At 41.7% G+C, this 25,044-nt stretch overlaps 1 protein-coding gene across 3 annotated transcripts in view; it reads left to right on the top strand.

The window, feature by feature from the left end:
* Positions 1-731: 731 nt before the first annotated feature.
* Positions 732-25,044, top strand: part of LOC119031069 (pecanex-like protein 1) — a 28,276-nt gene continuing 3,963 nt past the window's right edge. Inside the window, exons 1-35 of one of the 3 annotated variants that reach the window (XM_037119199.1) lie at positions 732-1,151; positions 2,186-2,667; positions 4,177-4,385; positions 4,501-4,606; positions 4,725-4,764; positions 5,225-5,320; positions 5,590-7,332; positions 11,324-11,453; positions 11,819-11,988; positions 13,296-13,353; positions 13,462-13,603; positions 13,721-13,878; positions 14,463-14,616; positions 15,512-15,544; positions 15,643-15,814; positions 15,933-16,043; positions 16,181-16,272; positions 16,389-16,498; positions 16,846-16,951; positions 17,048-17,140; positions 17,247-17,397; positions 17,897-18,041; positions 18,338-18,515; positions 18,863-18,971; positions 19,352-19,481; positions 19,572-19,630; positions 19,730-19,945; positions 20,466-20,719; positions 20,826-21,056; positions 21,603-21,706; positions 21,801-21,948; positions 22,061-22,291; positions 22,407-22,681; positions 23,701-23,870; positions 24,058-24,461. In XM_037119199.1, coding sequence (XP_036975094.1) covers positions 2,515-2,667; positions 4,177-4,385; positions 4,501-4,606; positions 4,725-4,764; positions 5,225-5,320; positions 5,590-7,332; positions 11,324-11,453; positions 11,819-11,988; positions 13,296-13,353; positions 13,462-13,603; positions 13,721-13,878; positions 14,463-14,616; positions 15,512-15,544; positions 15,643-15,814; positions 15,933-16,043; positions 16,181-16,272; positions 16,389-16,498; positions 16,846-16,951; positions 17,048-17,140; positions 17,247-17,397; positions 17,897-18,041; positions 18,338-18,515; positions 18,863-18,971; positions 19,352-19,481; positions 19,572-19,630; positions 19,730-19,945; positions 20,466-20,719; positions 20,826-21,056; positions 21,603-21,706; positions 21,801-21,948; positions 22,061-22,291; positions 22,407-22,681; positions 23,701-23,870; positions 24,058-24,461 — 6,681 coding nt within the window. In that variant the 5' untranslated portion in view covers positions 732-1,151; positions 2,186-2,514. The remainder of the gene's footprint in view (positions 1,152-2,185; positions 2,668-4,176; positions 4,386-4,500; positions 4,607-4,724; positions 4,765-5,224; positions 5,321-5,589; positions 7,333-11,323; positions 11,454-11,818; positions 11,989-13,295; positions 13,354-13,461; positions 13,604-13,720; positions 13,879-14,462; positions 14,617-15,511; positions 15,545-15,642; positions 15,815-15,932; positions 16,044-16,180; positions 16,273-16,388; positions 16,499-16,845; positions 16,952-17,047; positions 17,141-17,246; positions 17,398-17,896; positions 18,042-18,337; positions 18,516-18,862; positions 18,972-19,351; positions 19,482-19,571; positions 19,631-19,729; positions 19,946-20,465; positions 20,720-20,825; positions 21,057-21,602; positions 21,707-21,800; positions 21,949-22,060; positions 22,292-22,406; positions 22,682-23,700; positions 23,871-24,057; positions 24,462-25,044) is intronic. The other 2 variants (XM_037119198.1, XM_037119200.1) reach the window with 2 other exon arrangements.

Genomic DNA, 25,044 nt, shown 5'->3' on the forward strand with positions numbered 1-25,044 from the left:
ACCATCACAATACAGACGGGATGAAACTGAAAACTGTTGTGTATGTAAGTGCTGCTAAAGTGGATATTTCTGGCTGAGAGTATGAGGGAAAAAAACTCATTTTGAGAAACGTTATGTATTGGAAACTATTTAATTTTGTCCCTGTTACATTAATTTTTGGGTTTCCCTGAACACTCCATGAAACAGAAGAGCAGAAGATAACGCTGGGCAATGACTGAACAATAAAGAAAAGGCAACAAAAACAGGAACATAAAACATATCAGGATTCTAACAGTGGAATACTGCTTACTACATGCAAATTGACATGTACTTAGGTTAACAGCTTAAGTACAGACTAAAAGCAAACCAAAGCTTTAACCATTTTAAGCTTTAATCATTTTTAGCTTTAAGCTTTATGTGTGTTAGTGTAGTGTATTTTGTGTATTTTATTGTGTTTTCATAACACTGGCCATTGAAAGCTGTATATTTTTTGTAAAAGCCCAACTAGAAACAAGAGCTGAAAATGAGCAATAGCTATAAACTGTGCAACACATCAGTTACATTACATTACACATGTTAAACTGCACCGTCCCACCTTAAATTAAATTTAAGAAAATAACAATAATGCACAGTATTTCTTTATTTCTTTATTTATTTTGATCATTTTGAAATAGAAGAGAGAAAAAAAATCCTTCCCATGACGTCAGCGCAAACGGCCAATCAGCGCCATGGGAATCTCTCTCACTCTGTCTCTCGCTCGATCGCTCTCTGAGCGTGCGTGCCTGCGTGCGTGTGTGTCAACTAGTTGTTAGCTAGCGCTAGCTACCCAGTCAGCTAGCCTGTGGAAACATTTTAACATAGGCACCGTTTATGCCAAGAAACAGCTGTCGTTCACCATGAGAGAGGACCCCCGCTCCCGTTGCGTGTCCGTCTACCTTTGAAGCCAAAGAGGATGGGGGACTTTGGGAGAACAATGATAAGTTAGCCAACGCCAACAGAAGAGTGAAGCTACAGTTTTTAGACACTGGCGATTGCCTTGCTCGCTAGCATCCTGAGCAGCAAAGCTCTGAGATTTTGTAAGGACTGGATGCGGAAGGAGGATATGAGGCAAGCTGGACAGCTAATGCTAATTGTAAGCTATGCTGGGATCCAAATGTGGAAAACATTTCACTGTGAGCACAATTATCAGATATATCGAGCTGAGCTAAGCTAACAGTAGCTAATGACGATCTACTAACATTAACCTAGCGACCAGCGGTTAAGCTAACTTGTTGTTACTGGCTGGCGTTGCAGTTACTCAGTTAACGATAGGGACATTAACGTTACCCAGGTTGAAATGCTGATAGAGTAGCTATATGCGGCCTAGCATTAGCCGGTAACCAGCGTCAAGCTACCTAATGATGTTAAACGCCTGTCAGCCAGTTTAAAATAGAGTGCCTCCGCTGTCGATTATGTTTCCACATTAGCCGAGGTGATTGAAGGCGGTGGTAGTAGAATGGATCGAATTTGACTGTTTATAGATATTCGTAAGCTAAGCTAAATTGTCTGTTAGCTTGCTAATGTCAATCAGAAAACTTAATCTAGCTGGTACAGCAGTGGCCTTAACATGAAGATACGGAAATTTAGGCTCTGCCGTCGTGTCTAAAATCTGAAAAATATAAATACTATGTCATGTAGCTCACCTTTTGCTTTAGTTTGGTTAGGAGACATCGGCTGAGAAAAGTTACACTCATTTAATCGTTGTAATGACAGTGTCAGCTCAAGCCATTCTCACCTTTTGAGTTCTGTGATCAGTTAAAAAAAACTAAATCTGCTAGTAATTGCTATGATCTGATGTGGAAATGAAGTTTGTGGTGTTAAATGGTCATTTTATTTTATCAAACACAAATGTAGCCCCATTTATAAATCTGATGTTTTGGTAAATTATTTCAAGATGAAGTGGGAATTGTAATGTGTAATCATGATTATGTGGGATATAAGTAAGTAAAGAAAGACAACTTGAATGATAATTTGAATTTACCTCCACAACTGATGTGTGCATGTGGACCGCTAATTCTGCTCTACTACAACATCTACGCTTGATATGTGATTTTCAGTATAATATCATGAAGGGCAAAAAGCGTAGAATGAATTTCCTCCCACTACATGTACTGTTTTAAATGTAGCTTCATTCAAGGAAACAAACCAGTTGTGATCTTTCTTACAGATGAATGTTTTTTCATACATTCGGTGGGTTACCAATGTGCCAAAAAGTCACTCTCCTGATTACCCAACAAGGATTAGGCTAGAGTGTGGCAACGTCGGTGCAGGGAGAGAACACATACTGGCACAAGAATATGCAAGGACTCTTTACCTCCACTGAAGTATACATATCCAAGACACATAACTATTGTCCTTGATGAAACAGTCTTGGTTAACCTGCCATCCCCAATGGAAGTGCCATCATAGACACAAGATACTGTGGCTCGAACTGCTGCACAGTTTTTTGAGCCTTGCGGGAAGCGTTCTAGCTTGTGGTCGAGCGTGAAGGTGGAGATGGGTTCCCAAGCTCTTCAGATACTGCGGCAGGGCGTGTGGGCTTCGCTCACGGGTGGCTGGTATGTGGACCCCCATCAGAGCACGTTCTCCAACTGCTTCCACCTCTACCTTTGGATATTTCTACTGGCCTTCCCCTTTCTGCTGTACATGGTAAGCACATTCTCACAGGTTGACAAACCACTACATTCAGGCTTATGTCCAGAAATGTTTTAAGACATTTCCAGATGTTATCAAGCAGAATTACTTCTACTTGCTAGACATGACAGCTACGCAAGACATTTACACAATACACTAGAAACCACAACATTACCTCATATTTAGTTCTCTAATGTAAACTGCCATGAGAAACTGTTCAAAGGTTCAAAATGAAAGATCTGTTCCAATATGGCAACATTCACAAAATGAGAAGGCATGATATTCAGTCTTGATGTTGTTTTAGTCACCTTCACTTGTTAGAGCTATGTTAACATAAACCAATTTTATGCAACCTGGTCGGTGGATGAGAGGTTTGAATCAAATCATCAGTTCAAACCAGTCATGAAAATGAAACTGAATGCATCAAAATTTGCATTTTAATCCTCCTTTGTAACTGCAAACTGTGCATGCAAAACGTCCAACTATGCACTACCTCAGCTTGTGCTGAGGAAGTATGTAAGATCCATTCACAGCTGTTAATGTGGGGCAAAAATTTGAAATTTGCTGTCTGTGAGAATATCTGTGGTTGCACATTGCATTGTGTTGCAAAATTGCTGTTGTGTCCAGTAGGAATGGACAGATCTTCATAAAATAGACCCTTACTTATGAATGATTAATCTAAAATAACTTTTTAAATTGTATTGGTACTTAGTTTAATGTTAATACCTTAATTTTTACCATCTATGGTAAGAAATTATTTGATAGTACTATCTTGAAACTTCCTCTTTGAAATGAGTAATGGAAATTTAGTTTCATTATGATAAGAACAGAACACATAGACAGATGTGTTTGGTTTGATGTTGTTTTTGAGCAATTATCAAATAATCGGCAGTACTCATTTTTAGGAGTTTCACGATTTTTGTCACTTTTTGCAGGTTAGGGCAAATTAAAAAAAAAAAATCACTAGAAATGAAGATCCTAGAGTTCAACAAAAATATGTTCCTTCAGGAATTCAACAAGAAACAAAGGATAGCAATTCTGCTCCTTTACAAAGGTTGTTTTTTTCCATTTTTTCTGAGTAAACATCTTCTTGAACAGATTAATAAAGGATCTCTGGCAATTTTATCAGTTCTGTTCAGTTCACTTATTCCCCATGAGTAAGCTCTCTTCCTAAACAAATCAATAAAGGGTCTCTGAATAAGAAAGTAAACCTTAATCTCCAACATAGTTGAAGTTTCCTCCACGACAAGTCAGTCAATCTTCCTTGTGCTCTGGAAGTGCAGCTGCATGCTACCAGTAAGCTAGCTGCGTCCTCTTTTGGTGTAAATTGGCAGAATTAGACACAAAAAAATACTAGGAGTATTGCCAGTCCTGCTTTTTATTTCGGTGAACGGAATTGAAACCTTATTTCAATCGATTTTCGTTTCAGATCCAAAATCATGACACCCCTACACATTTCCTGAGGTGGACTGAGTTGTTTCATATTTAGTCTCAGTTTCTGTCATTGTCTTTTCACTCTCTCAGGCTCTTCCTCCCAGCCTGGTGGTTGCGGGCGTGTACTCTGCTGTGGTGGCCGTATTTTTCACAGCCATTAAGGTGGTTAACTACCGGCTTCATGCTATGTTCGACCTCGGTGAGATCATAGAGAAGAAGCAGGCCTCACTCACAGCTGACGCCCCAAAGACAGAGGAAGGAGATGAAGGTTCAGGTGCCCATGATGGAAATCAGCACAGGTGAGAAGATGTTTTCTGGCTGTTTTTTGTAGAAAGATTTTGGAATCACGTTGTTGTGAAAAGCTAAATTGTTTGTTTTTTGTTTTTTTATTTGTGTGTGTTCACTTCTTCACAGGGATAGTCATGTCGGTGTGGAGATGACTGTGTTTCGGAAGGTCAACTCAACACCCCCAGTGCGCTGTAGCTCCCAGCACTCTCTGTTTGGACTGAACCAGGTGTCGGTGAGGATTACCACATTTTGTCAGTGACTTCATTCTTCTTCCCCTGCTGTTTCAGTAGGGGTAGGCCTTTTTCAGGCCCTAACTATTTATTTACTTTTGAATTGTTCTTATTCTTCAGGAGTTTCTTCCCCAGCTGGAGGATTCAGGGGGAACTAAGGGTAAGTTTCTGAATTTTATGTTTTTGTACTACATACCAGAATTGCCATGTTTTTGTTTTAAACGGTGGTAGAGCGCAGCGATTAATCAATAAGTCTGTTTCAAGTAACTAAAAATAAATTAAATGTTATGGTCAAAATGTCTTTGTTTCAAATGTAAATAATTATTTTTTTTTAAACTCATTTCAGATGGTAAACTGATTATCTTTGGGTTGTGGAATTAACAATATATTAGAATAAAACATCTTGGGCTTTTTGAAGACAAACCAACATTTTTTACCCTTTTCTGACATTCCATAGACCAAACAACAAAGTGAATAATCGAGAAAATAATCGACAAATTGATCGACAGTCAAAATAATCACTAGTTGCAGCTCTAAACAGTGGCATATAATGTATAATCTTGATTGTTTGTGTACATTGTCCTTCAATATTTGTAGTGAAATCTCTTCCTTTGCCGCAGATATCAAAGAGCTAATGCGGGAACAAGGCAGCAATAATGTGATTGTTACATCAGCTCACCGTGAGGTCCTGCGCCAGAGTTCCCAGGACACCATTAGTAAGTCTGCTATTACCGAGTGAACAGAAACAGGCATCTTACACACTGAACAACATCTAATCCTGCCTGTGTGCAAATATGTCACTGCTTAGGAGCCCAGGCTATAGGCATGGTATTTGATTCTTTCCCTCAGGGTGAATGGTAGCGCATGCATTTAAACGTATAATATGAAAAAACAACAGCTGTGTGTCTTGAGAATCAGTTAAAAACCTATGTCAAAGCTATCCAAAGTGCATTACAATCTGATTTTGGTTTGTGTTAACGTACAGGGGGTCCCAGTGTGGTCCAGTCCTGCATTGCTGCTGCTCTGGGAGGGGATTTCCCTGGTCTTATGGGAATATCTGGAGTGTCAGCTGGATTTGGAGAACCTGGAGACTGCTTGTCTATCCCCCCTTCACCCTCCAGTCAAGAAGATGGGGGCGAGAAAGAACAGTTGCAGGAAGTAGAGTTCCCAAAACAACTGTCTCAACAGAGTCCTGAGGACAATGGGTTGGGGGCTTATTCTCCCCTCGGCCCCTCTGCTGAATCTGGGAGCCTGGGGGACACTCCCCTTAGCCCCCTTATAAAGAGCAGCTTAAGTGAGGAGCTGAGTGAAAATCTGCTGGGTTTGGGGCTTGACCCTGTGGCATTTGCACCTGGGACTGAGCACCCAGGCAGCCGCAGTGGGGTAGCACTAGCTGCCGGATCCACTGACAGCTGTTTCAGTGCAGGTGGGGCCACCACAGACCGTGAGACACTAAGCACTGTTAGCAGTTACCGCAGTGAAAAAACGGACTCCACTCAGCTGGAAAGTCCTTCATTCAGCCAGCCCCGGCCTGCAGATGGACAGGCTTCTGCTTCAGCACCAGCGATGGGCCCCAGTATCCCCAGGCCTGCAGACGATCCGCCAGGGCAGGGTGGCAGTGATACGGACAACCTGTCAGATAGCGTGTTACTGCGCTCCCCTTCCAAAGAATTCTCCCTCAGCCAGGGGCTAGACAGGACACTTGTTGAAGGAGAAGATTTGCCCCCTGTACTCTGTGATATTGCACAGCCCCCTCCTCTCCAGAACTCTTCTCCTTCAAGCAGTGGCCACTCTGAGGTTTGTGATTTAGATAGAAATGTACAAGTTCCTCCTCTACCCCCCCCTCGGCAGGCCAATTCAGTGCCCTCAGGGCTGGCCCTGGGTCTAGTGTGTTCAGAGCCTGCTTTGCCCATATCCTCTACCCCCTTTTTACTGCCTGACCAGCCTGCTCTGCAAGCCCAGCAGGTTGTGCGCCCTAAAGACTTAAAGCTGCTGCGGGCCAGCGGCAGTAGTGTGGGGCACCGGCCAGGCCGAAGGAAAGCTCCACGAAGGCGAGCTGGAGCAGGAAGCAGTAGTTTTGACTGTGGCTCTTACAGGCGGCACCACAATCATAGGCAACACAGAGATTACATCCCGGTGCGCAACCGACTGGGCGCCAAGGCTTACAGTGAAAGTTTGTTTGAGGATTCCAGCGATGAGGACGATGGCAGCGATATGAGCGCTGGCTCCAGCCTGGGCTCTCAGCGGCGATACAGCTCAGACGACGATGACGATGATGATGACTCGAGTTCCTCTACCTCCTGCTACTCCCCGGACCTCGCTAACACTGGCATTACATCCCCGCTCCCCACTGCTGCTCAACTGCCCACTCCGAGGGAAGGGGATTTACCTGAAACTGCTGGCCCCTCACATTCACGTGCTGCTCAGCGTTCTTCAAGCACAGCGAGTGCTAAGACTCATGCAAGAGTGTTAAGTATGGATGGGGCAGGTGGAGGCCAGAGCAACACGTCGGCTATGCCCTCTACTCTGCTTACAATGCCCTCCACCTCCACCCCTGCACCTCGCACTCTCACCATCTCCAAGTCTGACCTGGAAGCTCGCACCATTCACACCGACGGCTTCCCTGGAACCCATCATCATCGGCTGGATTCTCTCGGAGGCTCTTGGACTGGAAACCAGATGGGCTGGAGGGCAGAAGAGCTGGTTGAAGAGGGAGCTGTGGGAGGAGGTGAGTTGAAGGAGCTTTACAGCTGGTTACCAGATTTGTTTTGTTTTGTTTTTTTTTGTTAAATTAGGTCCTGGTGTTTGGTGCAGATGAAGATAGAGTCCTGGGATGGTGGAGTGTCCTCATTGTGTTTTGCAGTTGCTTATCCAAGTAACCGGCCTTGGAAGGGGGCACCCACTAACTCAGTTGAAAGAGCAGGTGTCCCTTGTCCTTGCTGCAGCAGCCAACCATGTCACATGGTATTTTATTTTGGATGGAAATTATGTCTGTAATTTAAGCAGTCTTTTGCCATGTCATGAGTAGCCATAAAGTAGAGATGGCCAATATACGGCCGATCCTTGCATTTGTTCAAGATTTCAAAATATGACGATACTGCCTAAAACTATTGTGACATTATTTTATTGCCATATTACCCAGCTCTACCAAAAATAGTTGACTGTAGCCAACACAGCCATGTAGAATATCATCATTATTGCGCAAAAAATAAGTGATACTTTTATATCTCTTGAAAAAATTGCATTCCAAAAATTGGAAGACACTTGAAAAATAAGTTCATCTTCGAAGCTAAATTGAGTCACAGATGTGAAACCAAAACACTTTGTTGACCGACCTTAGATCAGTGCCATCTTCCATATTTATGACTCATCCACAAGTTTACAAACTGTTAAATAAATAGGAAGCAGACTCAAAGATGAGGAAAAGAAACTGTCCTGCTACATGGTGTATTAGACATATGTTGTAATTTTTTGGTGACATTCTTGCATTACAGTATTTTTATTTTATTTGTTTCTATTTATATGGGGACACCAGTCAACGTTGGCCTGGACTTTGGATCATTACTACTTGATTTTACGATGAAAAGATGCTATGCCAAGATGAACATCTTTTAATTTCAAGCAGCCTTGTTGTTATTGGCTAGAAGCCGCATTGATGCCTCACCCTGTAAACAACTCACTGTAGAAATGGTGACAACCTTCAGAGGTGTTCTGTCTCTGGCAGACTTACAGTTATGAGTTGCCAAACATTAGTATAGGGCAGGAGGCTTTGCTCAGAACTAGGGCTGCAACTAATGATTAATCCGCCAAGTGTTATCACAAATAATTGTTTAGGGTATAGAATTGTGAAAAATGCTCAGGACAGTTTCTCAGGGCCCAGAATGATGTCTTCAAATTGCTTCTTTCTGTCTAGTCAACACCCACTCTTCATTTTACTATCATAAACAACAAAGACAAGCAACCATTAGAGTAGACTGACTGATCGGTGCAGTTCAAAACAGAACATGTACAGATAAGAGAATCACTGTTATTTTCCCCTTTGGACTGGCAATTGAGAAACTGTAACCAATAAGTGCGAGTGGAAAAAAACAAAAAACAAGAAGAATGAAATCAGTGACAACCACGGAATCAATAGAGCCTTATGTCATAGGTCGGTTTGGCTACACATAAATTTGGCCCACAGTATAAAGATAACAGAATCTGTATATAAGAACAGGATGAGGCCCCAGCTGCCAGAATATCAGCACCAATCTCCTCTTTTGATTCAATATCTATTTTTCATGATTTAGTTACACATTAATACATTAATACAAATGTTGTTGAGAATTTATCATTTGAAAACTTAAATACATGGAATTTGCAGTGGTATTTAAGCACATGACAATAAACATAGCACGGACATAGATTTGCAAAAATGACAAGTACTGCGCAAATCAAGCATAAATGGTAAAAACAAATGTACAGTAGTGTGTTTAATTCAGATTATAGGCTTAATTATAAACACGTAACACACACATTTTCTTTGGCTAATGCATAATGATTCAAACGTGATGGCTTTTTTTTGAAGAATTTTTAGGCCTAGGTGTGCAAAACCGTAAGATTAATAAACGTCCTGCCCACTTGGAAGGGCATCATCATTATGCATATTTAAAAATGCATATAGCACGCTCTGTCCCTCAGCCATGTATGGACTCTGTACCAGATGCTTCTTTTAAGGACATTGCATCCTCTTTGAGCACAGACTGCAATCTTCTTACTAATTCATCTGCACTGTTTGCATCTGCAGGCAGCTGGCAAGATAACGTTGGCTACCTGTCAGGGACAGACTGAATAAAGTCAAATACACACACTGTTCACTCGAACTCCGCGGTTTCATACCTCACAGCCAGTATAACATGACCTTATCAAACACAAACTGAGAACACATTAGTGTAAAGTGTCTTTTTTTTATTTAATCCCTCTCATAGGTGGAATGTCTAGAGTTCCTACAGGTCTGCTAGCCATACAACTATCTTGCATAAATAATTGAATAGAAAAAGGTTGTGATGCTCAGTTTTTATTGAAACTGTATTAGAAAGGTGTTTATCAACTGTATGCCTATCATCCTGATAGGTAGTTGTTTCTATTATTTTATCCATTCCATTAATAGTAATGAGAATATGCTGAGAATTTGAAAGACCCCATCAAATGTCACATCATCGCAATGTTAGATTTTCAGTTAAAACAAAAATTGTGATGCAAAATGACCACTACCAAAAATAGTAAACCATATCACAAATGCAATATCTGTCAGAATGAGTGCCCTTTCAATATTAAGTTAAAACACACCCAATGCAAAACTCCCAACAAGAGCTGCAGCACCACCTGCTTAACTAAACACTTTACAGCTTTGTTTGTTTTCTATCCAGTCCTGTTTCAAACCAAGTCAATCTCAAGTGAATTCTATCGTGAAAAGTCTGCCAAATGGGCCCATTTCATCTGGAATAGTCCTGCACTGTCCAAACACTGAACAGAAATCTGTAATTAGACAGATGACTGTCGATCACACAGATGGAGCAGCATTCTTTGTTTGGACCTGACTTTCGCTACAACGAAACAGAGCCATGTATCCATAAAACCGCTTATCTGAGCCAGGAAATAATAAGATGATAAAATGTTGTTTAAGAAACAACATTAAAGCAATTTACAACAATGGTTGACATTTCTTATCGCTGATAACTTAACAACATAATTAACACCTATCAAGATAACAAAATGAATACCTATTAGGTTCTGTAATAAACACACAATCAGGGAAAAATAATAGATTTTCTTCAAGGCCAGAATGCAGGAAGGCACTGAAGTCTAAAGGATAGAATAGACCCATTAATTAATGCATGTCTTAAAGTGTAAGAATGGCATGGTCCAGGATGTTTTCAGCTGATTAAATAACACCCGAGGATTGTTTGTAGACTTTCAAACCAGAATCAAAATGCACTGGAATATGGCAATGATAACAATGATGAAATAAATGTTTTATTAGATCAGTCACTCACAATACAAATCAAATAATTCTTTAGCATAACTCTTTTGATTTTATATCGTGTGATCAAAAGTGTATGTATGATGTTGGGGTATTTTAGAGGAGAGATATATTAATTCAAACATTTGGTTAATGGTGCAATATCTAAGAGTTGGCCGCCTGTTGAATTCCTGCTCCAAACGAACAGGGGGCAGCAAGTAACGGCTTGCTGTAGCTGGCTGACATTGGCTAGTTAGCTCAGTTAGCCATGCATCTAGTGGTCCAGAGTGAGGGCTCGGAGCACCAGGGGAGTGGTTCCACTGTTGTTTACACCACTAAGACAGGAATGTTTGATGTGGCCTACCTGTTTCACACGTTAACTTCAGTCGATCTCCACAGCACAAAGCATAGATGTCAGAATGTCAAAACCTTTTTTTTTGTATGTATGTATGCAACTAAAATTCTTACAAATTGCATTGTTGTGGCGTTATTCTGTTTGGGACATAAAAACAGTCAATGTTCAGGATGCCTGTTTGTCAGTGGCTGGTTTGCATTAACTACATTCTAAATGAACGTTGCGCAGTGGCAACAGTGAAATCCAGTCACAGATATTGTCAGACTGCAGATGCTGTCAAAGTTTTAATGCAAATGGTGCCTTGAATAGTGTGCTTTGACACTGTAATGTAACCCATTGATGTAACTGATAACCCTCCTCCAGCCATGGCTCCAGAGGATGGAGGCAAACACGACTCAGTCAGCAGTGTTAAGAGGACCCAGGCCATCCGCAGGAGACACAATGCTGGGAGCAACCCTACACCGCCCCCGTCCACCATGGGATCCCCTCCCAGGTTAGTCAAGTGAGGGTCATAGCTGACACCTTGTCTCAACTTTGCCACAATCACTATCCAGCCTGCAGTGTTCAAATGTGTTGGCTTGTTTACACTATGATTGTTGTAAGAAATATTAATCCTGATTTAAAATTGCTACTGTGTTTTAGGGGAAATATTTCTGGGGATTTGTTTGAAATATTAATATTCTCAGCAGGTCTAGGAGAAATGAATAATAAAACAATTAATTGCAACTACCACTAAGGGAACATGCCAGCTTCAGTGGGACAGATGGAGTTCAGTCTCAACACTGCCAAAATTAGATTTTACAGCTAAAGTTGGAAGTGTTTTTAACAGGTTTTTTTTGTGTGTTTTTGTTCCTGAAGCCTTCAGGACCTTCAGCGGGCTCGCACCTCCTCTCATTCACGGACCCGCACACTTCCCTCAGCCTTACAGTTTGCCTCCTCACTCCTGCTGCCACGCAGTGGCATCCATGAGGCCTCCACCTTCGACGACACATCAGAGGGGGCGGTGCACTATTTCTATGACGAAAGCGGTGAGTCAGCTGCGTTAAAAGGGATGGTTCATTTTGGGAAATGTGCTTCTCCACTTTCATGTTTGAAAGTTAAAGGCATACAATCCAGGATTTGAGGATGCATTTTTTTTAGCAACTGACAGAAACTGCATAGTCTTCCTTTAAATGAGAGGACTGATATAATTCTCACGTATGTCCTTTTTAGATATTAAGATGCAGCCAGTCAACTTTAAGACCGCACACATGGGGAACCAGCTTATCTTGCTCTGTCCAAAGAGTAGTACAGAAAGTTAAGCGTAAAAACAACAAGTTGGGGTTTTTGGGGGTTGTGTGCCGAACTTTTTCTTGGCCGGGCACAGCAACTTTCTGGAAACTTGTCACCATGATGTTGCCAGATATCCAGTGGAGACTTGTTTGGACAGAGCAAAGCTAGCTCTGTCATCTCTCCTTGTTTTCAGTCTCGGAGCTAACAGACTCAGCTTCATATTTCTCAGACAAACACGAGAGTGGTATCAACTGCTCCATCTAGCTAAGCGTATTTCCTTAATACTTAAATTATTCATTTCATTGATATGCATGCAGTTATAAAAAAGACACTGCATTGCACTTAGTAATTTATAATGCTCTGTGTTTTTGTTTGATCGTAGTGGTCCATGTGAATGTGTCTGTTGTCTTGGCTCTAAATGCTCCAGTACTAGACAGCAAGAAACTGTTGATGTAGATTAGGAGTAGACAGATTATTGATTTGGCCTATTATCAGGACCAGTATTAAGCATTTTTACAATTATTGGTATAGTGAATTTGCTCTCTAAAGTTATCAAGTAGATGGAGTGGAGTCAAAGTATTAAGTAGCAGAAACTTAAATACTGAACCACTTACCCATATCCTGGATTACTTACAATCGGTACTGGCCCTGAAAAAAAAACTCTGGTTTGACCCCCAGTATAGGTGGACAAAATTATCATACCTGTGGTTGCTTTACATCGATGATGCTGTATGTCCCAAAATTGGCTTTTGAGATTGATAAGTAAAGTTTCAATAATGTGCACATAAAATGCACAGAAAGTTTTTAGTAAATTGCCAAACCACTAGCTACAGACATGATACAGCAACAAGAATACAACAAAACTTAAAAACAAAATTCTCCCTCATGATTGCCTCTTCCTCCTACGTTTGTATATTGGTCTGTTATGTGTGCAGTTTATGCAATAAAAATAAATAGGGAAAAGACAAACACGCAACTGTAACATCATTTGGCTCTACAAATATGTTTGTGATTAATTCCCTGTTGAAGTATCAGTTTCAGTTTTCTTTCCGTTGTGTCCCAGGAGTGAAGCGGTCCTACACATTTGGACCTGCTGGAGGTGGTTATGAGGATCCAGTTCAGTAAGTTATGAAGTTTTTATTACTGGGTTTTTCTTTTTTATAAGACTATAGGAGTTAATTTGCTGACTTAAAAACTGCAATTATATCCACAATGTGTGATGCTTGCAGGGAGAGGGAGAGACAGTCCCAGTCCTCAAGCTTCACCTCCACTGAGGTCCAGGAAGGGGCACCAGTGCTGTCCATGCTCCAGCCCAGACCAGTGGTTTTACAGGGCATGCAGGTGCGCAGGGTGCCTCTGGAAATGCCTGAGGTTAGCAGTCTTTTATGTTTGATTTGGCTGATAATTCCAGGTAGATAGTCGTATGACTTTGTCACCAATCTATGTTGTTATGTCTCCTTCTAAATTAATCTCTCACCTCATTTGTAGTTTGATCTGGACCACGAGTCGCTACAAGAGTCCCAGGAAAACACTCTGATGATTGAGGAGAAAGCCAAACCCAAGCAGTACTATCGCTTTTGGGTGCTTCCTGGGAAGTGGCTGAGGGTTCGATATGATCGATTGGCTCTTCTGGCCCTTTTGGACAGGTAAACCAGATTGTTGAAGTGGAATAGAGATAATGTCCTCTTTACCCCCCTGTTCTCTAGGATAATATATATATATATATATATATATATATATATATATATATATATATATATATATATATATATATATATATATATATATATATATATATATATATATATATATATATATATATATATATATATATATATATATATATATGTGGTCCATAATATTTACCAATATGTTTTGAATAATGTGCGTCAGTGCAACTGAGCTGTGTAATCCCTGCTTGTCCTTTTGGGGTTTTTTTTTGCTCTGTGTTATAAACATAGAACCCAGTTCTCTGGCTGCAAAATCCAGATAAAGTGACAAAACATTTTCCCGTCACACTTTAGATTTTAACACTGGACTATGATGCAGCATCATTGTACAACTAATTAATAAAAGCTCTGAGACACTATATTACCATGGGGCTGAATCCTAACACAGTATAAGCTTATTTTAATCAAGTCCAGCAGATATGGTTTCACATTAATTATCATTATTAAATAACATGTTGAGTAAACAGCATGATATGAATTTTTCTGCTTTCTGTTTCCAGAAACCGCCGTGTGGGAGAAAATGTGTTTGCTGTGGTGCTGGCCAGTCTGGTGGCCTTCTTGGGGTTCCTACTGCTGCTCCAGGGCTTTTTCAGGGACATCTGGGTCTTCCAGTTCTGCCTGGTCATTGCTAGCTGCCAGTACTCTTTACTGAAGGTACCATAGCTCTGGATTTCAGAAGTGAAATGGATTTCGATCTCATTTATTATTTATTTGATATTGATCTTGTTTTCTGTTATACATGCCTTAAGCTGGACAGGGAATGTATGATTTCACTGATCTTGGTACACATTGCACAACCAAAACGTAAAACTGCCACGTTTATACTGTTTGGTTTAATCAATCCATAGGGATGTGGGTGCTCACACTGAACCTCCAGTTGTTTTTATTTGGTTCTTTATCAATGACAGTTATGTCTTAATCCAACAAGATGGCTGTATCTTGAAATATTTTGTCCAAAAGAAAAATAGAGAGGAGCTGTTTCTTCATTTAATTCTACTTTGGACAGAAAGATAATCAAATAGGCCCACAGATGGCTGAGAGGATATCAGGACACAATGTGGTTTGGCTATTTTGCCCTAAAGTTTTATTTGTATCACAGCACATCCTCTGTCACAACTACAGTGTCAACAACATTCAAAATTCTGCTCCAGTAATATTAAATCCAAGTCACTATAACACTACATAACAGCCCTTTTGACAGCAGCGATGTGGGAAATCAGAGTCAAACTGCAAGACAGACGAACAAAATTTCAGGCCTGCCAGAACAGAAACAATAGGATTGTTGATCATTCTTGTAGTTTATCAGGCATCCGATATTATCAAATATCAACCAGTCTGGTGGAAATTCTGCTCATTTCTAAAATTAGTTTGAGGTTAATGAAATCTGGCTTAATCTGTACAGCTTTAAAGAGTCAATTGTACTTTTTCCATGCTGCATCAAAGCCACAGTTTTTTCTATTGTATTCATTATACAATACTATATAAGCATTTTTAATGCAAAGTGTATGTGAACTATATGAATCTTAAATTTCTTGCCTTTTTGTTTTAGAGTGTACAACCAGATGCAGCTTCTCCCATGCACGTGAGTACTGTTTTCTACACTCAAATCTCCTCAATCAATGAATTCCACCTTGTTAACATCTGTAACTATGGCCTCTCTTTTTGTCTGTTATTTCACAGGGCCATAACTGGATCATTGTGTACAGTCGGCCAGTCTACTTCTGCCTGTGCTGTGTGATGATCTGGATCTTTGACCTATCTGGGCGCTCTGGCAGCCTGCAACCTGTCTCCCTCTATGGAGTCACCTTCTTCTCTGCACACTTCCTGCTCTGTGTCAGGGATATGCTCATTGGTTAGTTTTTATGCACAACTGTTTACATCCCTGTCGTACTTGCTGTCCAAGTCACAGCAACACCTCAACAATATTTGGTACTGCAGTGGGATTAAATGTTCTCTTTTGTGCCCCACAGTGTTTGCCTTGTGTTTCCCGGTCATTTTCCTGTTTGGGTTGCTACCTCAGGTCAATACTTTTGTGATGTGTCTGCTGGAGCAGATCGACATGCACATTTTTGGTGGAACTGGTAAGAACAAGATGTAAAACCTGGGAAAATAAACTAGGAAAGTGTTATAGCAGCTTGACACTGTCTGTTTAGGAACTGCACAAAGTATTTGTGTTTAATTTCTGCCTGATATTTTCTCTGTGTCACCTGTTCCACAGCAACTACCAGCCCCCTCTCATCTCTGTTCAGCCTCATTCGCAGCATGTTGGTAGCTGCTCTGCTGTATGGATTTTGCCTCGGTGCAATCAATGTAAGTGGAACAGAGACTCTCTAAATGAAAGGTGAAGTCGTGTCTGTGAGGTATTTCTGATCAGAATCAATATTGACAGCTTATGATTTGATATTACGTTGTTGTTTTTGTATTAGGCACCGTGGGGGGATGCCCATGTGCCAGTACTGTTCTCTGTGTTCTGTGGCCTACTGCTGGCCCTATCCTACCACCTCAGTCGCCAAAGCAGTGATCCCACCATCCTGTGGTCAGTATTTTGTGTTTCACAATGTCAGTAATGATCTCGGATATGGAAAATCTTGCTTTTAATTCCATGACGGATTAACAGTTGACAATTTACATGTAACGGCTGCAAATGGACTGATATGCTTTGTTTCAGGGCAAGTAAAATTTGAGGCTTTGAGTCTATTTTCTTCCATCTTAGATGCATAATTACAGTAATTTTATAGTGAGCTCCAGGTTCTGCCAAAACACAAGAATCCCACGCACTGAAGTGTGCTTGAATGCAGCCTGTGTAGACTATAATGTTACACTTTTTTCTTTTAGTTCTCATGGTTCATTTTTGTTTTGTTTTTTTTCACTACCTTCCATCAGGTCACTGGTCCGGTCAAAGTTATTCCCAGAGTTGGAGAACCGAACACCAGAAGAACCCCCTGTGGAGATCAAAGACCCTCTTCCAGAGAAGCTGCGTAACTCTGTGGTAAAGATCACCGCTCACCAGCCTGCACACACTGCAGTTTCACTTTTGATTTCACCGTGTCAGAAATTTTAAACTCTCTTTGCTACCTCTTTGCAGAAAGAGATTCTTCATTCAGACCTCGTCATGTGTCCCCTCATGGCTGTGATCACCTTCGCCATCAGTGCCAGTACAGTTTTCATCGCCCTTCAAGTTAGTTGGAACAGAGTTTACGATCCTTTTCTTACTCCACATTTCTCAGAGGATTTTGTTAAATGCTAATTTTCCCTTTCATTTTTTTTCTGCTCTTGATCCACAGCCTGCTCTTAGCTTTGTCTTGTACATCCTGGCTGGAGTTGTCGGCTTCATTACACACTATCTCCTGCCTCAGCTCCGCAAACAGCTGCCATGGTTCTGCTTGGCTCACCCCGTGCTCCGCTCAAGAGAGTACAGTCAGTTTGAGGTCCGAGGTGAGTGTGTGTGAAGGCTCTTTTATCTTCGTTCACATACACAGAAATGTGCATGACAATGTTAGCATGAGAGGAAAACCTACCCGATGAACAGCTGAAATATTTCAGGAAAAAGCTGTAAAACGGTAGGATCTTTACAGAGTACACCAGCAGCAAACTGTCATTTAAATACAGGTAAACAGCTTTACATTTTGAAAAGCACTGATCATTCAACACAACTACTTTATTTTACCTTAAGGCAACACTGCAAACATGAAGGTACAGCCTCCCTCCTGCTGTACATCTTCCTTCTAGGCATCATGTCATCTTGAGCAGTTTCATTTCCCATTTTTGGAAACAGCTAGGGATGTAAAAGATAGCTATCTTTAAATCTCTAACTAATTTTTAGCCATGTTTTATCTTACAGCTGGGGTTAAAATAAGGAGAAAGGCTACAGTTTAGACTGAATGGATTTCTTTGACGAGTGTGTAAGATGGTTTTGCTTCCTTTTTTGCCCCAGATGCCGCTCAGTTGATGTGGTTTGAGAAGTTGTATGCGTGGCTTCAGTGCGTGGAGAAATATTTCATCTACCCGGCCGTGGTGCTCAACTCCCTCACGACAGAAGCTCGAACTGTGGGCCAGAACCATAAAGAGCTGGACATCTAGTAAGGATTTCCTCATTCTGTCTCCGAACTATCTCATCCATAAATTCTTCTGTTCTACTGCTCCTCAGGGAAATGGGCTGTTGGCTGTGTGCGTAGGTTCTGTAGAATATAGAATTTATAGACATACTCAGCCACTCCCAGGTGTGTTTCCTTCTGCTGATAGGACACGCAACAGTCGCTTCCTTTTTTCCTTTTGTAAACTTCAGACCAGCCAGTCCCCTTAGTAGTCAATGTAAAAATGAGGACTTTCGATAAATTGGGTGTCACTGATTTCCTTTCCGTCTCTTCTCATCCAGCAGCCGAGCCCTCTTCATCTCAGTAGCCGGCATGAAGTTGCTGCGTTCGTCCTTCTGTGCCCCGTCGCAGCAGTATGTCACACTGTGCTTCACCACGCTCTTTTTTCACTTTGACTATCCACACTTCTCGGAGACCTTCCTGATTGACTACTACTTCATGTCCATTCTCTTCAGCAAGGTAAGGATGCACACCTGGTCATCAGAGGATGTTGACTTGCAAACGATATGAATTTATTCAATTTTATTCTTATCTAGAAGCTAGTTTTTTGTGCACTGAACAGCTTATTTTAAAAAGGTAATTTTAAGCAAAAGAAGGCAGCTTCTCAGCCTTTAGTAAAGACCACACTCATCACTGATGTTTGTTGGTTGGTTGTGGTCAGATGTGTGTTCTGTAGCACCTGTAACCACACCCAACCTTTACATCACTGCAGCATGTTAAGTTAAACCACTGGAGGCCAGCACAGAACAGATATTCAAAGGGGTTTAACAGCTGACGATGTGTGTATTTGTCCATTGAATTTTCAGATGTGGGACCTGCTGTACAAGCTGCGCTTTGTGTTGACATACATCGCCCCCTGGCAGATTACCTGGGGCTCAGCCTTCCACGCCTTCGCTCAACCCTTTGCTGTGCCCCGTATCCTTCAGTTTAATTCATTTCACATTAATAGTTATGATATCTATAAGCATGCATGCACATCTGAATTACAATAACTGGTGTAGGGTGAGAAGTAACACTGCAGGGCTAATGTCCACTGTTAGTGGCACTGCACCACACCATCATATATGCAGGTTAAAACAGTCAAATAATCAGACGTGAGCATAGTCAAGCTCTACGTAGAGAATACAACTTTTTGTCACAAAAGATGGGCCATTTCCTGTTGTTGCCCTCGATGGACATGGTGTTTAGAGTGTAGATCCAGAATAATTCACATTGCAAACAATAATGACATGTTCACTTATAAAACAGTCTTGCATTTAGTTTTTTGTTGATGTCCTTAACTCATGTTACTTAAGACTCTGCTGTGCTTTTCGTCCAGGCCATCTTTTCTGCCATTTTCTCCACCCCTCTGAATCCTGTCCTAGGCAGTGCTGTGTTTGTCACCTCGTACACCAGACCTGTAAAATTCTGGGAGCGAGACTACAAGTATGTGTTTGAAAGGAAATTATAAATCAAAGAAATGTGATTTCACTTTTAGTACAAAGTCCTAACATGAAGTGTTTGTCATGTTTGCAGCACCAAGCGCGTCGATCATTCCAACACCAGACTTGCCACTCAGTTAGACCGCAACCCAGGTATGCTATAACACTCTCTCTCTTTCTAATTACCTCTCTCTGACATGAATTTATATTTGCTCTGTAGCTATGAGGATGTTTTTTTTTCTATTGTTACAGGCGCTGATGACAACAATCTCAACTCGATCTTCTATGAGCACCTGACACGCTCACTGCAGCACAGCCTGTGTGGAGACCTGCTGCTCGGCCGCTGGGGCAACTACACCACAGGCGATTGCTTCATCCTCGCCTCGGACTACCTCAACGCCCTGGTGCACATCATCGAGATCGGCAACGGCCTGGTCACCTTCCAGCTGAGGGGTCTAGAGTTCAGAGGTCAGCGGCAGAGGGGGGTGATGGAGGCTGTCTGTGTTTATAGCTCATAGAATGAGCTTGTTTATCTGCAAGTGTTCTCACAGAATAGCATTATGTTTTAGTGATCGGGCTGCAGCTGACATCTTTGTATTTTTAACGGTACTGCTCATCTGTACCCATATTTGTTCATTCTTATTTGATTTTACTTCATGTGCCAGTTCTTAGGGTATATTTTTATTCCTCTGAATTAAAGATCAGTTTCATGGCTGCAGATTTATTTTAAGCTTGTTCGGGACTATTAAAAAGATGGGGTGTTGTGCATCACTGTCTTAAGAGGTTGTCTCCTGCCAATAAAAGAATCTCTTTATATTCTAAATTTATAAAAATCTGAGTTATCTTAAAATTAATTTTATGCACACCCACAGAGGACATTTATTCTTGTCGTCTTTTTATTTAGTCCAGTTAGCTGTTTTTGATTCATGGTAAAATTTTAATTTACATTAGGAAACTTAACACTTTGTTCTGATTCACATCTGTCCAGGTACCTACTGTCAGCAGAGGGAGGTGGAGGCCATCACAGAAGGGGTGGAGGAGGACGAAGGCTGCTGCTGCTGTGAGCCTGGTCACCTCCCCCATATGCTGTCATTTAACGCTGCCTTCGGACAGCGCTGGCTGGCCTGGGAGGTGGCTGCCACCAAGTATGTGCTAGAGGGCTACAGCATCAGCGACAACAATGCAGCCTCCATGTTGCAAGTGTTCGATCTCCGCAAGATCCTCATCACGTACTATGTGAAGGTAAGCCGAAGTCTTAAGATTGTAGTCTTTAAACTGATGCTCCTTTATGTCTGACTTTTTGGTCTCGATTGGTGAATAATTGGATCGTGTTTGTTCCCTCGAACAGAGCATCATCTACTACGTGACTAGATCCTCAAAGCTGGAGGAGTGGCTGATTAATGAGACCATTCAGGAGGCTCTGCGGCCTTGTCTCGGGCCAAACTACGTAGACAGCGATCCTACTTTCAACCTAAACATCGACGAGGACTACGACCACAGGGCCTCTGGCATCACCCCCTCCTCTTTCTGTTTGATTTACCTGGACTGGATTCAGTACTGTAACAGCAGGCGTCAAACGGTTAGACTCTTGAACATTTACACTGAATCGGGGTGGTTTTTGCCCTCTGTTTTTCCTATGGTGGATATCTATCCTTGACTGAGCTGTTGCCAAATGTCCCCTGACCTCATTTGTCCAAAAATACAATTAGAAAATCACACACAGTATGACGCTGCAAATGAAGAAATTAGTTAAAAGGTAATGGGACTGAAATGCGAGAAAGGCGATTTAGAGAAAAAATGAAGGGAACGTTAATGGAGTTCAGCATTTCTCTACATCTGGTGATGAGGGCAGAAGCTGCTTGTTTTCTTGAGATATATTGCCCTTTTCGGCCCATCTGGATGATTAATATAACAGTAGACAGTCCATTTTTATAAGTAGTTTGTGGGCCTTTTTTTGTCTTCATTACATGGAAAAAAACCAAGAGAAATGAACAGAAGATCTAATCTTGTAACTTTCAGAAATCAGAATCAATATTTAAACCCTCATCCTGGTCCAACCTGTCTATTTGTAAAACAATAACATTTTCGAAATGTAATTTATCTAAACTTCTGTATTGTGTTGTAGCCGGTGACCTGTGAAAGAGATTCTCCTCTTGTCAACCTCTGTTTCGGGTTGTGCATCCTGGGAAGAAGGGCTTTGGGCACAGCCTCCCACAGTATGTCTGCAAGGTGAGAGCACCAGGCCATACCACCACGTCTGCCACACATCACTACCCTTATGTATTCGCAATATCTGAGTGATTTTTGTTTTTCTATTTCACAGCTTGGAACCATTTCTTTATGGCCTCCATGCACTGTTCAAGGGAGACTTTCGTATCACGTCCCCCAGGGATGAATGGGTGTTTGCAGATATGGACCTGCTGAATCGTGTAGTGGCCCCGGGAGTGCGGATGTCACTGAAATTACATCAGGTAGGATTTCTCACAGAAGGAGAACACTAGCCCTGAGGTTGGAATAATGGAGTTGTTTTTTTTTTTTCATCCACTGAACTGAGACCAAACCTTTTAATCTGTTTCCCTCCAGGACCATTTTACATCTCCAGATGAGTATGAGGATCCTATGGTTCTATATGACGCCATCACTGCCAACGAGGAGAAGATGTTGATATCTCACGAGGGCGACCCTGTGTGGCGCAGCGCCATTCTAGCAAACATGCCTTCGCTGCTGGCACTGCGCCACATCATGGATGACGGCAGCGACGAATACAAGATCATCATGCTTAACAAGAGGTTCCTCAGCTTCAGAGTCATCAAGGTCACAGCTCTATACTTGTTATTCTATAGTTTTATTGGTTATTTAGTCTAACTTTACAATGAAATTCAGTTGATGTTTATATTGAGCCTGTCCACCTTTGTGCTGCCCTCCACAGGTGAACAGAGAGTGTGTGCGTGGGCTGTGGGCGGGGCAACAGCAGGAGCTGGTTTTCCTGCGGAATCGCAACCCAGAGCGCGGCAGCATTCAAAACGCCAAACAAGCCCTGAGGAATATGATTAACTCGTCATGCGACCAACCCATTGGCTACCCCATCTACGTGTCGCCCCTCACCACCTCATACGCTGGGGGCCACAACCAGCTCCGGTCTGTGTGGGGAGGACCTGTCAGCCCACACAACATTTACACCTGGCTCATCAGCAGCTGGGACAGGTACGTAATCTGAAATTTTTTTGTAGTCTGCATATTTGCTTAGCTGTGTTTGTATTTGGTGGAAAGCCCTTAAAGTGTTAAGTCATGTCATACATCACTAGGAAGCTTAGATTCATGTGATTCTATTCATGTAAACCATTTCAAGATAATACCACATCAGCACGGTATAACCAACAAACAAGCTAACAAATTAGCATGTACAAAGTTTTGCCAACTCACCAATAAAGTGTCTAGGGGTTGCAATAGTGCATCAAACTTAACACACAGTGTCATGTCTTACTCCCACGGAATCCATTCCAGTAACTTGTTTAACAAAACACGCTATTTCATTATTAAATGGTGACAAAATGGCAGAAAGTGCTACTTCTCTGTGCTTGTATTTGTTAAAAAAAACAAAAGATTGATTTTACAGCAGGCACCATTATCCCTCTACACTCAGCTCATCTTTGCAGATATGAGCTTGTACACCCACCCTAAAGCCTACAACAGTCAATGAGTGTTCTTGTGGACAAGAAACCCACTCTTTCTTCTTTTTCACTCTTTCCTGAGCCACTTTCACACCAGCATCCAGATGACTGATATAATTTGTAGACAAGGAGATTTCAAATCCAGTTATGTATAGTTTTGTATACATTTTTAAAGTCCTAAACTTGGAAAAGTTATATAGTCTTATGTGTTTTGCTTTTTGATAGGCTGTTTTTCCGCCTAAGCACTGGTTTTTGACTATTTGACATGCACACTGTGTAAATAAGGAAATAAAGGTCAACTGCAGGCTTGATTTTGTGTTCAAAAAATGTAGGCAAGAAAAATAAATATGTAATTGTTCAAACTCCTGTAGATTAATAAATGAATGTCAGACTTGCAGAGCTTCAGACAGCTTTGAAAAAAAATCAGCTTATAACCGTGGGCTGGACTGGGATAGGTATTTTAGGATGATTTTACATACATTTCCAGGATAACAAATGCTTATATATAAATATGATAAATATATTTATGTATGCGTGTGTCTCTCTCTGCAGGTTACAGAAGGGCTGTGGCGCTGGCTGTAACAGTGGAGGGAACATTGAGGACTCGGACTGCGGAGGTGGCTCCACCTCCATCTCCACCAACCCAGCTGTTCACACCACCCAGAGTACTCCAGCTTCCAGCCTTCCCCAGCCACACATCACCACTGTCCAGCCCTCCATGGGTAAGATGCAACTTATCAGTGACACTTCTCTGACAGTCTATGAGAGGTTTATAGGAATGGATACTGTTGTCTTGAATTGATCAACTGTTGTCACACATCATGATAGTAAATAAAGTATCATTTCTTGCATAACGTTTGTTTGATGAAGTAAAAATGGCTGACTAAAGTGTATTTTCTTGCATTTCAGGTACAGACAACCCTGTCGGTCCAAACCAGAATTGGCCTCACCACCCCCAACCTCTCCCATTAGCCCTGCTCAGCCAATCAGAGGGCAGGATGGAGGCAGGACTGCTCACGTCCCTCCAGCGTACATCCTCCATCCAGGGGCTCCTGGGCCAGCAGCTGTCCAGCTCCCAGCTCTCCTTCAGCGGCTCCGTGGCTCCTCCTCCTCTGCCAGGACCAGAGCGCTTCTGCCCGGCGAGCCTCCTGGAGAATTCAGGCCACAGAGTGGGCCAGCGGGCTGGCCTCGGTCAGGGAGGCGGACTACACTATGAGAGCCACTTTGGCAAGTGGAGTTTTTCGGGCAGAAAGGGCTTTAACGGACCAGCTGCAGTGGAAGGCGAGGGTACAGTACAGACCATACGCACACAGGTGAGAGAGTTTGTTTATTGTTCACTCACATGAAACCTCAGTCAGGGTTAGTTCAGACTAGTCACTCCATGGAATACACATACTAATTTTGGGGTCAGTATAATCAACCGATATATAATATCATCAATGCCAGTTCAGCCTCTGTTTAAGCCTCTAAATCCCAAAACCTTTCACATAGCGACTAAATAATTTCCACCCTTTTTAGTTTTTTGGATTAAGATAAAAAGTGCCTTGTTAATTCACTAAGAGATTCTATGTTGTGTTTGTCCAACAAAAGAAATTCAGCTCCACAGTATTACTCAGTATGGTAATATCACAATATTTCAAGGTATTTGTGCAAAAATCAGTATGACAAAATACTCTCAAAAGAATACTGCTGAGTTGTGGCATTGTTGGCTTCCCTTGTTCTCAAGCAGGCATTTCTCTGCCTGAGGTGGTGAAATAAGTTGCTTGTACGGCCTCAGTTATTTGTATTTTAGTCTTTTTGCGGCGCTAACACATCCCCAAAGTTATTTTACCTTTGATCTTTTGTAGCGACTTCCTTCCACGCTACTACAGTTGTTCCCCTTTTTGGAATCAACTC

Source organism: Acanthopagrus latus, chromosome 13 (assembly GCF_904848185.1).
Source record: "Acanthopagrus latus isolate v.2019 chromosome 13, fAcaLat1.1, whole genome shotgun sequence".
Lineage (NCBI taxonomy): Eukaryota > Metazoa > Chordata > Actinopteri > Spariformes > Sparidae > Acanthopagrus > Acanthopagrus latus.